Below are 18,573 nucleotides of genomic sequence, written 5' to 3' on the forward strand. Positions count from 1 at the left end.
AAGGTCTAGACACTGGACAACCTTCACACATTGTGCGAGTCTATGATTAGAACACTCCGGGAAGATAAGTGGCCCTATATGTCAAACCATAAGAACTCTAAACTGACTGTTTTAAGAAGCCCGATCCAAAAGCTGCAGTGACACAAAACAAAAAAAACACTTGACTAAATGTTAAACTTCATTTTAAAAACCAAATTCATTGCACATTCCAATGACATCACATTTATGTATATCAGGTATAGCAGCAATAGCTCTTCTTCCCATACCAAGTGGCATTGCAAGTATCACATAAGCAGCTTGGCAAGTGGGAGCATCCCCTAGGCTGCAAGTGTATTGAGCCACCTGGCCAATTCGGAGCTGCACCCAGGGAAATAACCTTCTCATATGAATTATAGCCTCGCTAGGAAAAGGGAAGAATTCTATTAGTCCTCAATTTCCAGATCAGTCTCTATGAGCTAATTCCTCCGACAGGAAGAGAGGATTTTAGCAAGCTTACCATACAGACAATTGTACATACGAAAGAGCAAGTAAATGTTTGGTCCAGGCATGCTAGAACCTTCATCAGTGGACTTACCCCTCCTCTGTAAGTAACCTAAAGGTAGCATGCAGAACCCAGGCTAAAACAAAGGCTAACTGCCTTCAGAAAAACTTGAAAAAGGTGTGGCTGGATAGATTTGGAAGGAAGCATAAATGCAAACAAATCTGCAAGAGACTTTATTCCATTTAATGTCAAGATTACTTTATACTGGGCCAGTTACGAAAGGAACATGGAGGAGTGTGGCTCAATGGTTAGAGCGGCAGAGCCTGATGCAGAGTTCTGGCCAGGGACCAGGGTTCGATTCCCGCCTCGGCGGGGTCTCGGGCTCAATTTCCTTGGACCTGGTAATTCTCGCCTCGGTGCCTATTCTAATCACGGGCCCCACGCGGCAACTCTGGGCAATAGCTTGCTTAGCCTCCACACCGGCCCCAACAGCGCTAAGGATGCCTGGCTTCACCCTGGGGGTGCCCAGGAGTGGACACTTCACAGGGAAAGCCAGGAGGGGTTCCACAGCGGTATGAGTATCAGCGCCAGAAAGCCGATTAGGCGACACCGCAAGGTGACCGTCTGGTGACAGTGCGCTCTATAAGTACCATGACATTTACATTTGACATTTAACATAAACATTTTTGTAGGACCTACTCATCTAGCAAGAGAATAAAGTAGCCAAACATGTCCAAAGACACTTCCTCTTGTCCTGAGCTTGTGAACATTAGAAACTGTAATAGAGACAGCCAGGCTCCCCATAGCTCACAGGGAATTTGGCTTTGTCCATGCAATAGAAAACTTTGCAATTCAAGGAGACTACAGCTACCACTACTGTTGATGTGGACGAAGAAGAGGTTCTTGGAAACAAAGACAGTGCTGTAAATGGAAGTCCCCTCATTGTTGATCATACACTTTGTAACTGCTTGAGAAATTGGTGCTACTCGTTTAAATGAAGACACGGTGGGGAGGAGAAAGCCACTCACTTTATAAAAGAGTATGACTTCCGATGTGCAATGAGACAAGCATGTATGAAATTAAGCACCCTGTATTTTTTTTAATTCAGATGAGAAATTACTGCTTGTGACTGGTCTGCATGGTATTTACTCTCTTGATAGATTTGGTCAATGAACATTGTGGGCTTCACTGGCTTCCTTTCAGATCCTAAAAAACAAGCAGAAACGTTTTTGACGAGGAATAGGAGCTCTGTTCAATGCCCGCTCCTATATCAAGTGAAACTGGGCAAAGTTGTCAGGGTAAGGCCCTGATGATGGTGCACCATAACCCTGCATTCGTTTCCGTCCCCATTAGGTGCACTCAGAGGTATTTCCTCTTTTTGTAGGAAACCTTCATGGAGGTTGAAAGCACATCTACTGTGCAAGCAGAATTCGGAGGGACATCACTTGAGGGATCAACATTTAACAGTTGCTGTGCCTTTTTTGAGGAGGCAGGTGGCACTCCCCTTACTGGCTTACTCTCCCCAGCAGAAGGAAGATCCTTCGAGGAAGGTTTCTGTAGCTAGTAGAGAAGATGACGGACCAGCACTCTTATCTTTTGCATGCCTTGGCCAGTTATTCGGGGTACAGGGAGTAAAAGTATTCTGTATTATAGTTATATGCAAAACGCTTTTTCTACTCATGTCACCCTAGTCTGGATCGGGCCTTTTGATAAGATTGTCATTTTAAAGCAACCCTCGTAACGAGATACACCATGCACGATTGGGGAAGCTTCCAGAAAGGTTGCCTGAAGAAGGTATAGCAAAGCTTTTGGGGATACACTGCACATGTTGGTAGATATCTGAAGTATAGGGGCCTCAGGAGAGGAGTTCAGCCAACTGGTCTCAATAGCTGGAAAGTAAGCTGTTTTAAACGAGTTGATTAGGCTACTAAAAGCCTAAGGTTTACAGCATTTCAGGCATGTTAATGCTTTATACTGCTAATCCAAAGCATCCTAAGACTCCTAACTCAAAGAAGGGGGAATGATTCAGGCATAAGAATATGAAAGAACCAAAAGGTTGGAGAACCACATTACCCTGACCAGACTATAGGTGAATTAAGTCTCTGCCTAAAATCTTACTTGCCATGTTGCAAGATTTCCAAAAAGATAATACACGTATACACCTCAAAAGGTCACTGGCTCACAGACTTCTAGATAAATTACTACATAATTTCAATCAACTGTTTAAGGAATACTTGAAGGTGATGTAATATTCATGCATTATACCAGATGGTTTTTTGCGCCAGCTTGTGCACATTTTGGGGTAAAACAGATACACTAACACAGAGAGCTTACTGATCAGCCAAGCTGTTAAAAAGAAAAAAGAAATCAGTGATGACCACCAATAATTAAAGGCTAAGCTCCCCTCTAAACATCAAATAAGTTGTCACGAGAATCAATTCAAGACTTCAATATTAAACAAGGAAACTCTTACACAAGCAAAATTCCCTATCTGCAATAAGACAAGTGGAAAAATTAGAGGGCAGTTTTGAATGGTTATTCCAATTTATGTAGGAAAGCAAAAAGGGGGCTTTTAATTTTTTTATTTTTACAAATTTGGGGAAAAAAGATTTTGTTTAAACATTAAAATGTTTGCCATTTTCTACTGGCTTAAACAATATAAACAATTTAGCAAGAGTGAGATTTAGACAGCAAGTTGGAATTCACAACAGACACTGATATCACAGCACGAGAAGAAAACAGCATTACCACATTACGTTTTTTGATCCAGTAATGGATCAATGACTTGTGTAAATGATTACGTGAAAGAGAAACTATGCTTTTGGATATGTAGCTCTTTACTGAGGAGACGGGGCTGTTTGATTTGATAGGTTACATAAGTCAACTATTCCACTTCTAAGGGCTAAATAGAAAAGTGTTTGTTCAAAGTTAAGTGAATGGATTTTGACAATATACATGAAGTGCACATCTACTAAAAATTATTCCATTACAAGAGAACATTTAGAGGAACCATAACAATGTCTCACATATGACTGTTGTACATGAAAAGCACAACAGGAGACATTCTAAGCAATCAAAAAGCACATCTCTGTAAAGACTGTGGCAGACCCAACAGTTTTTTGTTTGCCTGGGGATTCTGTACCTTTCTTCTTTGAGGCTTCATTGAACGGGGTCAATTCTCTTGGAGAGCAAGGTACAGCTTTCAACGGACTTGGTTGTGCCGCTTCCAACCTGGGTGTAGAAAGACCTACAGAAAAGAACACATTGGAAAAACAATTAACACATTTGAAGAAATTATTGCTACATGTCAAGTTAACCTAAAAAAGTAAACCTGAAGAGAGTGAGTGAGTGTCCTCGAGTGTTTCAAGAATTTTTTTTTAGAGTTTGTGCCCTGACCTATAATTTTACTGTGTCATAATTTGTTTTTAAAAGCTTGCGCAGTTTCACACAAAACTTGCTGCTCTTAACAGATTTGGGGCCTACGTCCGCCAGTCCCTCCCCGGTCTGCCATTAGCAGGCTGTTTGCGTGGGGGGGTGGGGGGGTTTGGGTAGTTGAGAGTGGCGGATACCCGCTTCCGGTGTGGCGTGCTCCTCCGCCATTTTGGGAGAGAAGACTGTCTAGTTGTCCAAAAACTTGGCACCAGCCCCAATGAAAAGGGGCCGATGGCGCAGAACCGTAGAGGACATGCCGGCGGCGCACCAAAGGCAAGCCAGTCTGAGCCTGTCCCCCAGCAGACATGCTGCCCCCCCTCACTAGAGATAGGCTAATCTACGCCCGAAATGAACTACTAAAAATCAGGAATTCGGTGAGCATTTGCCGACAGTCTTGTGGGGACGCTATTGAGGGCCTGTTCTGCTGCATACAGTGTGGCTTCAATGCTGCACTAGCCCCTTTGCCAAGCTGCCACCTCCCAGTAAGCATACTAGCATTCTCAATCTGAACTGTCGCTCCTTAGGCAAACACTACTCTGATGTCCATGATCTATTAGAGGACGCCTCCCCGGACGTCCTTTTCCTTACCGCAACGTTGCTCTCTGATGACATGATAGTAGAGCCAGGCCTTGCGCTTCCTCTAGGCTAATGTATTCTCACTTTGAACAGGGAGTCTAGAGGCGGAGGCATCACGGTCATTTTTAAATCTTGCTACCCCTGTACTTTTGTAAATGCGCACACTTTAAGCTTTCATTGAGCCCCAACTACACTATGTCAGGGCTCCTAGTAAATCGGCCCCCTGGGCCATCCACAGACTTTAGGACAGCCCTCACAGAGACGGTCAGCACGTTGGCGGTTAACGCCTCTAACTTTACGAATCAATGGGCATGTGCACCTCTATCTGGGTAATCGTGATGACACAGACGTGGCTAACTTTGCAGCCGATCTTGCAGCTTGCCAGCTTGTTCAACTGGTTTCGGGTGCGAAGCGCATCACCGGCACCTGTTAGACCCCGTCTTCATAAACATACCCACTCTTACAGTACACACGCCCATCCCCATGGGCTGGTCAGACCATTATCTGGTCCCTATGTCACTCCAGGGTATAACCCCAGTACAGAGCAAGGATCGTATGACCTCCCTCAAACATCCATGGGACAAATTGAACTGGGAGCAATTTGACGCCTGCCTCTCGGTTACTCGCCAGAGTCTGACGGTTGATCCCAACGAGGCATACAGGATGTTTTCCCATTGGATCAGACAGCCGTTAGACAGCCTAATTCCTGAGAAATGGTCTATTAACTGCAAATCTAAACTAGACCATGGTACAAAGGAGAACTGGCCGTATGAGCAAGAGCTGTAAGAGGCTGGAGCATATATGGAGAAGGGACTTCAATCGCGAAGGACAGCTACCGGGCGGCGATTAAGAGGTACCATAGGCCATTCAATTGGCTGGAGCGGCATTTTACGCCTATCAAATCCGCGAGACTTATAACCCAGCAAAGAGTGTGTTCTCAATACTCTCTAGCCTTCAATCCCAGCAGACCACCGCTGGGCCGACCATCAAGTCCATTAAGCAGTGTGAGGACCTTGCAACCTTCTTTGTTAGGAAGGTGGATAAAATTTACAGGTCCTTTCCGATTGCACATAGTAGCAAGCAGGTGGCACGGTGTTGTCAAAAGGCAAATACCTTGGATGCCTTTCCGCCTATCTCCGCTGGCCTGCTGCTGGCTTTGTTCAGTAAAGTCAAGTCAGGATCCCCTGCAGTCCCGCTCAAACCAGACCAGTTTAGGAAAGTGCTTCCTACAATCATAAACTCTATGGGCCTGGTGATAAACGCGTAGCTTGCCTCGTCCATCGTACCCAAGGCATGGAAACAGGCCAAGGTGATACCCCTGCTCAAAAAACCTTCTCTTGACCCCGCCAAACCAGAGAACTACCCCCTAACTCCTTGCTCCCCTGGGCGGCAAAGATCACGGAGGCCTATGTCATCTCCCTCCTATCGGACTTCCTGACCATGAATAACACGCTGGACCCCTCCCAGAATGGCTTCCGACCAGATCACAGCACGGAGTCCGCCCTCCTAGCTGTGCCAAAACAGCTCAGTCGGCACTAGACACTTGTCGCACATCGGCACAGATTCTTTTGGATCTGAGTGCCGCGTTTGACACAGTGTCCCATGCCATTCTGTTGCGTCCCCTGGAGGAGGCAGGAATCACCGGTCTGGCTCTGGAGTGGCTAGCCTCATTCCTTCATGAGAGGTCATTTGTGGTAACAGTTCCCCCCGTATGGCTCCGGCAAACACCCCATCAAACAAGGGGTGCCACAGGGTTCCTCCCTTAGCCCCCTGCTATTCAATCTTTACGTCGAACCAATGGCCGCAGTAGCCAAGAGCAGAGGACTGACCATGGTCTCCTACACCAACGATACACTGTTGGTGGTGGCGCTCTCAAATGACACCAAGTGGGATGCCCTTAAGTTTCAGGGCAACCTAGCAGCTGTCACTGGGTGGATGACCGCCAACTGTCTCCAGTTAAATGCAAGCAATTCAGAGGTATTGTTGCTGGGGAAGGACCATGGTCAGTGGAGTGAACGCTGGTGGCCCCCAAGCAGGCTGTGAAAAATCTGGGGATATGGCTAGACTTGTCCCTCAACTTCCGAGTCTAAACAAAAAAAGTGGCAGGGACCTGCTTCGGACTACTACGGGGGCTTAGACCCCTTTTGGGTTTCTTCGATGCACCCACACGATAGGTCATCATCCAGGCGTCTGTAATGTCAAGACTGGACTATGCCTGCTCTCTGTATTTGGGGGTCCAATAAGGCTGAAATTCTGGGGCTGCAAGGGGCATAGAACGCTGCAGCAAGAACCCTTCTAGGTCTGCGCAGGTCCTGTCCGGTGCCTGATGCCATGTGTCGTCTTCACTGGCTGCCACTGGCCAGGCGAACTTAATTCAAAGCTTTATGCATTGCTTTCAAAGCCCTGAAACTGACCACCCCTAACATCTTGGCCAACCTCATCTCGCCATATGTTCCCCCTCGTCATCTCCGCTCACAGGGTCAACTCCTGGTAGTGGTCCCCCGAACACAGAGCGGCCCTCCTCTGGAATGCTCACATTCGGGGCCTTAACTACCTAGAATTCAGGAAGGCAATCAAAACTCACCTTTTTCCAGCACCATAGTTCTACTATCAGTTGCACCCGCATGTGTCAGTTGCTCCGCTGTCCGCGCCGGGACGCCCCTTTGCACTATACAAGTTGCGGTAACACAACATAATGCCTGAATCGATTTCTAGGAAGCTGCTTTAAAATCTGCATTAGAAAGGTTTCTGAATTAGCTACAGTAGCGGTTTTCCTACTAGTTGTTCAGGAGAACAGAATGGATCATAATTAAGGCTCCCTGTTTTCAGTTTTTACTGATTTTTACAGATAAATACAGACAGAAAACCATTTATTTTCCTGTCTGTATTCATTTTTAAATGTGGATAAAAACGGAAATGTGGGTTGTTTTTGAGTGATTCTAAATGCCGACAATCAGGACTGCCAGGCCAATAGCAGTGTGGATTGACAAGCAAGGGGATAAAAAAAAATAGGGATTTTAGTAAAGAGCCATAAACAGCAGTAGATTTGCACAACCTTGATACTTAAATGTATATATTTTCTTACAAGTGCATATTTTACCATCTGACTGTTTATATATCATTGAAACCTGTCAGGCGTTGAAGCACGAATGCACATTAACTGGTTAAATAAATGTAGAAATAAACAGATTTCAGCTTTATTTTTTCACAAAACCTAAAATAAAAATGGATAAATACAGATAAAATTAGCAAAAAAATAAATATGGATAAATACTGACGGAAATGACAAAAAGATAAATACAATAAAACCGGGAGCCCTAATCATAATAAACAAAAAAATTGTCTAATCTTGCAGTCAGTGAAGATAATATAGGAAACAAAATGATTAGGGTAATATGAAAATCTGCGAAAATCAATGGGGGGACAAAAATACTACATATTTCCTATGAGGACAGTGTATAGTTCACAGGAGCACAATGCTGGTCTCCTGTTCAATCTGAAAGGAAAGGTGACGGCAAGCGGAAAGCCACTTCTCAGATGAAATGCTGGTCTTCTGGACCTGTGGCTTACGGTAAGACTATGTTTAGTTCCCAAGGCGTCAATAGTCTCCTAAGGGCAGGATCTAGTCTTAAGTCATTATGAAAAGTTCTAAACACTGATTTTCTGTAGAACACAGGAAAGGTTTTCCTATGTCCCGAGATAGCAGGAAGGTGTATATTTCTGAAGGAACTGAAAGTAAGATTTAGCCTATTAGATTAAATAATATAGTATAGTTTTCTTCTTGGCAGTTTAGTATATCAACGTATCAGGAGATCTCTGAAAACACTAACCAGAATCGATTCCACAAGTGTCATTTTAAGACATTTGGAACCGTTGACTCCAAGAATGCCCATGAAGTCTAAAAGTCTAAAGGGAGGTTAAAGAGTCTATAAGGGAAGGAGTGTAGGATCCCGGCTGTCAATTTTCACAAAATCTGAACTTAATCTGCAGTGGAATATTTTCCAGGAGCCCTGGACCGCAGGACCAATCGTCACAGCGGGTTCTAATGTGGCTATTCTCACAGATATAGTTCTGTGAACAAACACTGGAGTAGCCATTCTGAGACTGTTAGGGTCATTCTGCTCCCAGACTGCTTCAGTTTGGGTGCCACCTATGGTTTGAGAGAAGTGGCTTTGAAAGAGCACCTTTTATCTGTATGTCTTGCATTGCACCTTGTAGGGATCAGCAGTCTGCCCAGCCTTCTGGCATCCTCCACCAGGTCTGCGGCTCTGGCTATGCACATAGTCACAGTAATTCCTTCCATACATCCCAGCTCAGATAAAACCTACCATGTATTAAGTCTTGCACTCCTTCTCAGCCAGTCTCAGGGAAAACCACCACCAATAAATGAAACCACGCCCATGAGCATTACTTCAATCTTCTTTAAGAGGTGTGAAGTCACAAACATGCTCTCAGTCAAGGTATGCTCATAGCACCCAAATGGGCACACCTTTCCTCCATTAAAGACCATGACATATTGAGTCTCTGGAATCGTACAGACAAACAGCCGAATGGAAAAGCAGATAGGACTTCTCCAAGAATACTGTATCATGGGTTCCAGCCGGGCCCACCCCAAAGAAACAGTTAAGCCTGTATTACATACTAGTGTTTCTAGGGATTGTTTAATTTGCCTTTAAAGATTCATGGACTTTTGTAGGTGGTATTAAGTTATTGCATTATCAAAATTTAGGACCAGACACTGGGGAGAACTTTTTGATCTCAAATGGCTTTCAGCACTGTAGACTAAAATGGTTTTCGTTCGGATAGGAGCTGCTACTACAAACAGGCCCTCTAGGAATGTTCTTTGTGCAGGTCTGATGTCAAATGAAAAAAAAACACTGAAACTGAGCATTTGCAACTACAACCTTCCGAATCTTAGTATAGTGGTACATGGAAAAAGACATCTTGAAGATCGTTACACCAATCTCAATTTTTTCTTTTACACCGAATGGTTTGTTCTTCAATTCGGGACTGGGCAGAACTTTAAGACATTTTTGCTCATCAAGAGCTACCCAGAGCCTTTATTCTTGTGCATGGTTAGAACTGGCTCTACCCATTGATTTTGATATACAACGCATGGTTTTGATGTACAACGCATGTTTCTTCAAATTCTAGTTACTGGCTTTTGAGTATTTCAAATTGGAGATGGTTCTAGCATTAGTGCTACTCACTAGTAATAGCAGCTAGAACCCATCTGTCTTATTTTTTTAGATACGCTGCAATGGTCTCCTTTACTGGAGTGAGAAACCATAGGGCTGTAGTAGGGTGTCACGGTTTGGTTTAGAAGGGGGGGCTTCCTTGCTGTGACCAGTGGCTCTTGGCTTACTCTTATATTTGAAAGTTGCCACTGATCAATTGATTGAATAAGTGGTAAGCCAGAAAAAGAAGACTCCTGTTTTTCTGTTGGTCATCAAAAGACTAGCATGTGAGACTAAGCTATACCATACATATCACATACAAAGCTATACCATACATATCACATACAATCTACGGCAACACATATAGGCAGAAAGATTAAAAACATATGAAGCTGCAGTAGCACTGCAATCACTTCAAGATACCCTAAGACTTCCAGGAATTCCACATGATTTTCTTTGAGAAGGTACTAAGCACGTCTCTGTATCAATACCCAAGGGAACGGCCAGGCCTTGCAAGGTCTGCTATAGAAATGGCCATTTAAAAAAAACAAATTGTAATGCACTGCAGATTTCCCTTCACACCAAGACTATTCCCCATCGGAAACAGACTTCAGGAAGAAACTAAAAACCTGGCTTTTTAGCAATAACACTCAATTCTAGTCATCTCTTTTCGTCTACCTGCTTCCCCGAACTTCACCGACTTTTCCTCTCTCCTTAGCTGAGCCATAGTTCAGCACAGGGACACACCATTGTGGTGTAACCAAGCTCTTTGTAAATGCTTATTATTATTATTATTATTATTCTGCAACTTTGTCAGGAGCCATACTTGAAGAAATTTTTTTTTCATAGCTGTTCTGAATTGATTAGGGGGAGGCTGACTTCTGAAGAACGCTTAATCAGACAGAGTACAGTTGTCATTAAACCCGGCAGTGCGGTAAAAATGTCCATGACTGTTTCTAATACACCAACAGGATCAGTCCTTCAATGGGCTCTCAATGGTAGCGTCTCAAAGACTGAAGACTACAATTTTGGGACTTCAATCTGCATTTTTAGCTTGCTGGCTCCTCTTGCACAGACTTCCCCATAAGATCGATGATAGACAAAAAAAGTTACAGAAGGTAAGTAACTTGTGCATCTGAAAGAAACAGGTTAGTGTTAGATTCCTTACCTTAGAATAAATACCCCAGCAATACCAACCCCCGCGGTGGGTCTGCGAACCATGATTACACCAGAAAGTCCTGGAGAACGGAACAGCCAAAAAAGCCATCTCTCCGGACTTTGCTGTCCAGGCAGTAATGCCTAGAAAACGTGTACAGCGAGGCCCACGTAGCTGCCTGACCGATGTCCTGCAAGGGGACTCCCCGACCCAGGGCACTAGTAGCCACCGTGGCCAGTGGAATGGGCACGCAGCCCCACAGGAGGCTCCTTTTTCGTCAAGGAATACCAGACCTTGATGCACAAAACGACCCACCGAGAGAAGGTCAGCTTGTGCACCGCCTTCCCTTCTTAGCGCCCACGTAACCAACAAAGAGCAGGTCGTCCACCCGGAACTGGAGTGTGCGGTCTAGATCGAAGGAGAGTGCACGTTTTGGGTCCAGACGGTGGAGCCTTTCTTCCTCTTTCGAGGGAGGCGGAAAGAAGGTGGGCAAGGTGATGGACTGCCCGATATGAAAGGCTGTAACCACCTTGGGCAGGAAAGAAGGACGAGTCCTCAGAACAACCTTGTCCGGATGGACAGAGGCAAGGAGGTTTAGAAGATCCAGCCTGGAGCTCACTCACTCTCCTGGCAGAGGTGATGGCTACCAGGAATACAGTTTTAAGAGTCAGAAGACGTAGAGGACAGTTATGAAGTGGCTCAAAGGGAGCGCACATCAGATAAATCAGTACAAGGTTCAAGTCCCAATGAGGCATCACGAAAGGAATAGGAGGAAACATGTTTGTGATGCCTTTCAAGAATCTATTTACAACAGGGGACATGAAAAGAGAAGGCTGATCAGGAAGCCTCAAGAAAGCTGAAATGGCCGAGAAGTAGCCCTTGATAGAGCCCAGAGCAGAGCCCTGCCTGGCAAGAGAAAGAAGGAAGAGGAGAACCTCTGAAAGGGGGGCAGAGAGTGGATCCACAGCCTTTGCTGTACACCATGCCACAAATTTGTTCCACCTGAAGGCATATACAGATTTAGTGGAGGGGCGCCTGGCTGCCAGAATCACATCACAGACTTCAGGAGGCAAGTCAAATGGCCTCAACTGTCGCCGCTCAATCTCCACGCATGTAGGTGGAGACTGGACGGGTTTGGGTGGAGGACCGTCCCCTGCTGCTGCGACAGAAGGTCCTCCTGAAGAGGCAGACGAATCGACTGACATGCTGAGTAGCTCAGGATACCAATATCTTCGTACCCAGTCCGGAACCACAAGGATGACTTGGGCCCGGTCTCGCCTGATCTCTTCAGCACTTTGGGCAGAAGTGGTATGGGTGGAAAGGCGTACAACAGACCGCAGCTCCACTCGCGACGAAAAGCGTCTCCAAGCAAGTGCCGCCTTGGAAATTCCAACGTGGAGAACTGATGACATTGCACGTTCTCTTCGGTGGCGAATAGATCTAACCAAGGCTCTCCCCACTGCCATAAGAGAGACCTTGAGCCACTTCTGAGTTCAGACGCCATTCGTGATCCATCATGCACCGGCAGCAGAGTTTGTCCGCCCTGGCGTTCAGGGAACCTGCCAGGTGTTGAACCACCAGGGTGACGCTCTGGTGTTCCAGCCATATCCAGAGGCGCAGAGCCTCCTGACAAAAGGTCCACGACCCCACCCCGCCTTGTTTGTTGCAGGTACCACATGACGGCGGTGTTGCCCGTGAACACCTGCACTACACTTCCCAGGACAGCGGGAAGGAATGCCTTCAGTGCAAGACTGATCTCCAGAAGGTTGATATGGAGCCGGGACTCCGTCGGATACCAGAGGCCTCTGATCTCAGCCTCTCCCATGAGGCCCCCCCCCCCATCCCAGGCGGGACACATCCGTCACTACTACAACCTCTGGTTGGGGTAGGGATCTGCCGTTGACCCAATTGCGGTTCGTGAGCTACCACTGCAACTGACTCGCAGTGCCCTCCGAGATCAGGACATGGTCACATGGTCGGACAGGTTGCCCTGATGCTGTGCCCACTGAAACTTCAGGTCCCACTGTAGAGCCCGCATCCGCCACCTGGCGTGATGCACCAGAAGGATGCAGGAGGCCATCAGCACCAGGAGCCACAGCGTCAACCTGACTGAAACTCGGGATAAAGGCTGAAAGATCGGAATCAGAGCCTGAATATCCCAACCTGCTGTTCGGGGGGGATAAACACGAAACTGCGCCGAACCGCTCCGATGAAAAAGGAGCTTCTGAGAGGGGCACAGGTGCGACTTCGGTACGTTGATGGAGAACCCCAGCGAGTTCAGGAGGGCGGCCTAGGTCTGGAGGTGGGAAACGACTGTTTAGGGCTAGCCCGCCTTCAACAACCAGTTGTCGAGATCGGGGAAAGCTGGAACCCCTGATCTGCGCAGATGAGCTGCGACCACCGCCATCACTTCCGTGAACAACCAAGGAGTGCTGGTAAGGCTGAAGGGGAGCACTGTAAACTGAAAGTGCTTGTGGCCTACCGTGAACCGTAGGTAGCGCCGGTGGACCGGCAGGACGGGGATGTGGAAATATGCGTCTAGCAAGTCAACGCTACCATCCAGTCTCCAGAGTCTAGGGCAGCTAGGACCTGAGCTGAAGTCAGCATCTCTAACTTCTCCTTCCGAAGGAAGCCGTTGACGCTCCGGAGGTCCAACATACAGCGTAGGCCTCCTTTGCCCTTCTTGGGTACCAGAAAATAGTGAGAGTAGCAACCATGACCTACTTCTGGCCCTGGAACACTCAATGGCCCCCTTCGTCAAGAGGGCCATAACTTCCTCCTGCAGAAGATGCAAGTGATCCCCTGACATGCTGTGGCATGGCTAGAGGGGTCACCTCGAAGGGGAGGGAGAAGCCCTTTCGGACGATTTGCAGCACCCACCTGTCCGGCATGATGGAGCGCCAATGGAGGAGGTGATAACAGACCCTGCCCCCCACTGGCGTCGAATGGACCTGAAAGGTCGGACTATGAAGGCTTTGAGGCAGATGCTGTGGGAGCGGATGTGGACTCACCTTGACGTCTGCGTGGAGGCTGGTTCTGCAGCCTGTGGCTGGCAGGACGTGTGGGGGTGCCCCTTCCTTGGACATGAAAGGGGCGAAAAGCAGAAGTTTGCTGGCGCTGGCCCGACAGGCCCAAGGACGTGGCCGTAGCCCTGGAGTCCTTGAAACGCTCAAGCGCACTGTCTGCTTTGTCGCCAAAGAGGCGACGGCCATCAAAGGGCATGTCCATGAGCATGGCCTGGACATCACCCGAGAAATTGACGGACCTCAGCCAGGCGTGGTGGCGAACCGCCACTGGCGTGGAAATCGCCCTTCCCAGCGAGTCCATGGTATCCAGTCCACACCTGATGGAATAACACGCCGCATCCTGGCCCTTCGTAAGGGCTTGGGCAAGCCAGGCCCGGGCCTCCTCCGGGTACTGGGGCAGTACGTTCACAACCGTGTCCCACAAAGAGTGGGTATAACGGCCCAAAAGCCACGCGGTGTTGATAGACCGCAACCCTAAACTCAATGAGAACAGTTTCTTTACAAACTGATCAAACCTTTTGGATTCCCGATCCGGAGGAGCGGTCGGGAATGCAGTCTGGGACGTAGAAGCCTGGATCACCAGGCTCTCGGGGGTGGGGTGCACGGACAGAAAGCTAGGGTCACCCAGAGCCGGGAAGTGGCGTCGGGCCACGTTCCGATCCACAGGGGGCACTGTGGAGGGCTTGGATTAGGTGCCCATCAGAACATCCATGAGGGCCTCGTTGAACGGCAGTGGAGGCACCAAGGAGCTTACTGGCGGTTGAAGCACCTCAGTGAGGAGGTTAGTCCTCACGGCCACAGCAGGGAGCTCAAGAGCCAAGGCCTTAGCTACCCTGTGCAACACAACACCATAAGTGGCACCCTCCTCCGTAGCCACGGAGGAAGGAGAGATAAATCCAGTGTCTGGCGATGTGTCCAGACCACTAGCCTCCCCAAGCTCGTCTGCCCAGTCCTGGCTCAATTGGCACTGCTGTGAAAGAGGGTCCTCAGAACCCTCCGAGTCCTCCCCTTCATCTGTGTCCTGGTAAACAGGCTGGAATGACTGAGCCGGGTCGTAGATGAAGGCCTCACCCATCGACGCTGGAGACGGCACCGTTCCGACGCCGGACTGAAACTGGGGCCGATGTCCAAGGATGGCGACGGGAGCGACACCATGGGGGTCAGCGCCAGCGGAGGGATCGTAAGGTCAACTGGCGTCGACCGGGATCCAGGCTCGGAACCCACGGGGGCCGGCGGCGTCGGTACCTAAGCACCCAACGGCGCCACCGCCTAGGCCCCAAGTTGGGTCTGCGGGGCCCGAAGGCCTCAACGGAGGAAAAGGAGTCCTCATGGCAATAAGGAAATCGCAAATCTTCTCCAGCGTCACTCGCAGGCCAGGGACTGGAGGGTATGGGCCTGGAGGGGGCTCCGACAGAGCCGCGAGGGTGGTGTCGCCCGAACCCTCAGCCGCATCGCGCGAGCGGAGTCTGAAGAGCGATGTCGCCTCTTCTTGGAGTGCCTCGACTTACCGGAGGACTTGGAGCCCGACGAGTGCTGGCGATGGCTTGACGAGCGACGACTGCGGCTCCGCCACCGGTCCCTCGACGACCTCCTCGAACAGGACCTCGAGGGGCGCGGAGCAGACTGCCGGATTCAGAGTAGCTTGCGTGACCGCTCCCGCCTAGTTTTCGAAGTCAAGGCCCGGCAGTCTGGGCACGACTTGCTGTCGTGGTCGGCCCTGAGGCAGTAGAGACACCGATGGAGGGGGTCGGTCACTGACATCAGGCGGTGACAGGTGTCGCACGGCTTTCAGCCAGGCATCCCTACGGCACCAGGAGTCGAAGTCGACTCGAAAAAGAGATCCAAAATAGATCAAAAAGTTAGTCCAAAAATGACTAAGAGTACTGCTCTTCCTGGCTCTGCACTAGCTGGCGTGGAAAAAAGAAGAACTGACGTCAGCGCACGAGGGCGGCGTCTAAGTACTCCGATTACGACTGACGCGGATCACGACTGACGCGGATCACGACTGACGCGGATCACGACTGACGCGGAGCCGCAGACGACGCCTACCGACGCGCAAGGGTACTGCTGACGAAAACTTTCCGAATCCAGCCTGATGCCTGGGGATATTCTAAGGTAAGGAATCTAACGCTAACCTGTTTCTTTCAGATTCAATGGTATACTGCAGGGAACAGGTGTTAAGGAAGCCTGGACCCAAAGTAGGTAAAAAATATGTGAAAGTTAACCTATGCTGGAATCCACCATGAGAGCAGTGATGTTCGTAGCAAAGCTAGGATTCCATGATAGCAGCATATAATCCTTCCAAAGCGATCCTCCCTCTCAACAGTAGTACTAGTATTTACATTACCTCTATGAGCCTAACATTTTCCCCAGAGAAGATTGGACAACATGAAAATCAGCATAGTTTATGGCCTCACCTGTAGACTGGCTTTCTGTCAATGTGACCTCTGGCTCTAGAGTCTTTTCATGCGGTAAATGAGACACTACTTCATCTGGTTTGGCAGAAGATTTAATGAATTCCTCATCCCGGATATTCTGCAAGATTAGAGAAAAAGAACAGGAATAAATATTGGATAGTCAGGGAGAGTCCGACTACTTTACAAATACTTTCAGACTATATCTGGCATATTTTGTTACGGTTCAACAATGCCCAACCAACCATCAAAATTGATGTATTCTGAAAACAAACACATGCAGTGTTATCAGAACGTACAGATTGTAGCATATTGCATCTTCTGCAATATAACAAATAATCACCATCTCTAACATGCAGATGTTGAGAAAAAGAATAAATGAAGCAGTATCACCAAATCATAAATTAACTTTAAAGTCCAAGTGGTTACACGCTCCCAAGATCTGGTAAATCTAGTCTTGAAGGCAAGAGCGCCTGGTTTTTAAATATGTTCCTCACTCAATTCAGTTTAGAAGTTGAAAAATACCACTCATTTAACATGCAGATGCTGGTCACAGGTACTAAGCAGTAAATAATGTGAGGAGTAATTTTAAAGGGCACTTCTACCATGTATATGGGTATGTAGTGCTTTGGGAGTCTTGCTGCCCTTTCCATATGCGTCAGGGACTTTTACATACAGGAGCAACGTTGGCTTGTGCTAATATCAGTCAGTGATTAGTTACTTAGTAGAATTGTATTGCTCTGTCAAAATACAATAGGGACGATTAATAATGCTATTTTGGAGTACTGTAGGAGTTTTACTTTGCATTCATAAGTATCATTGTGAATTGGCCCCAAGATGCCCAATACACTATCAGTAAAAGAGCAAAGAGGGAACAATCCCTTCTATTTTGAATAACTGTGCATGGATAGTACCATTTTCAGTCCATATTTTTTGGGTCAGTTCAGAAAGTTCTGTAATACTACTTCATTTACCCGCAAGTGCCTTAGAAAAGTGGCCACAGTGAAGTTTAATATAGCATGGAAGCTAACTGGAGTATCAACCAGTATCACGACCAAAGCCAAGATAATGTTCAACATGGACAACTATAAGAATACAAATTAAAGTGGAAGAAAAGGAAGGTATGACTTAATTTTGGGAAGGACATGGAGACATTCGAGTCTCACTAATTCATAAACAATTACATTTAGCGAAACCTCTATTGACGTGCTTATAAGTGTTACTAACATATTAAATGAGTTCTAAAGAACGCATTTAATAACTAGTTAGAAACTCAACTGACAGTAGTCTCCATGCTCACTAAGTGTATAAAGGCGTGAACATATTCTTGGTCTGGACGAATCATAGGGATACTCTCGATTGAAAAACTCAGCTGATGTGCTTACGCCAAAATGAAAGGTCAGTATTGAATAACCCCTTAACATTGAAAACAAAAGGAAAAACAGCTACACTTTAATTTTCTCTGCAGCAGCTTTCAAATGTAATTTTTAGACAGTGCAGTTTAGTGTCCATTCAAAATAAGAGTAAGTAAACAGCTTTAATTTATATTCCGTGTTGTATAAGTCTTTACAATGAAGCAGGGCAACCCTTTGCCAGATGATGGAATGTGGGTATCTTATATGTAAAGTGGATACATAAGCGAGAGCATTCCACATACAGCAACAACGTAACAGGAGCCTCCCTTCCACTTTAAAAGTCAAAGAAAAGCAAGAAGGGAGATGTGAAATGTTAACTTTTAGTTGGAAAAAGGAGATAGAAGTTACACCGGAAAAAATGTATTGATTAGATTATGGGATTTTTCAATGTGGACTATTCAAAGCCGAAATCATGTGTTGATTGGGACTTCCCTATGAGAAAAGATGGACCTAGAATTTTGTTTTGAGTACTAGGTTTCTTTTAGGTTATTTTCCTTACTAACAAGGCTGCTTAAATGTCATCTACCTAATCGATATGTCTTATACAATTTTACTGTAAAGATTAGATGATTTATGAAAGGATGACAGATAAAATGTACAGTTTCTTTTTTTGATGAAAAATATTTAGCGAATGATGGCAATTATGTGTTGCTATGTAACAATGTGTGTATTCACTTTTGACTCAAATATCAATAAAAACGTAAATATCCTACGATTTAACCACATTCCTCCATAAAATATGTTCATCAGCAAAGAATAAGTTACTCAAACTAATAAAATTAACAAACAGTAGCAAACAAAATTTAAAGTCTGCCTGCCCCCTCCCCCCCCCCGCCCCCGAAATAAGCGTGGATAGGATAATGACCCATGTAACAGAATGCAAAATCACTTCGCTT

General features: G+C 46.7%; 1 protein-coding gene across 1 annotated transcript in view; it reads right to left on the minus strand.

The window, feature by feature from the left end:
• The window catches only part of ANLN (anillin, actin binding protein), a 262,650-nt gene that overhangs the window by 177,006 nt on the left and 67,071 nt on the right, over positions 1–18,573 (minus strand). The window contains exons 8-9 of the mRNA XM_078688221.1: positions 16,266–16,383; positions 3,624–3,728 (exon numbers count right to left, since the gene is read on the minus strand). Of these exons, the coding sequence (XP_078544347.1) occupies positions 3,624–3,728; positions 16,266–16,383 (223 nt within the window). The remainder of the gene's footprint in view (positions 1–3,623; positions 3,729–16,265; positions 16,384–18,573) is intronic.

The sequence above is a fragment of the Lissotriton helveticus genome, chromosome 4_1 (assembly GCF_964261635.1).
Source record: "Lissotriton helveticus chromosome 4_1, aLisHel1.1, whole genome shotgun sequence".
Lineage (NCBI taxonomy): Eukaryota > Metazoa > Chordata > Amphibia > Caudata > Salamandridae > Lissotriton > Lissotriton helveticus.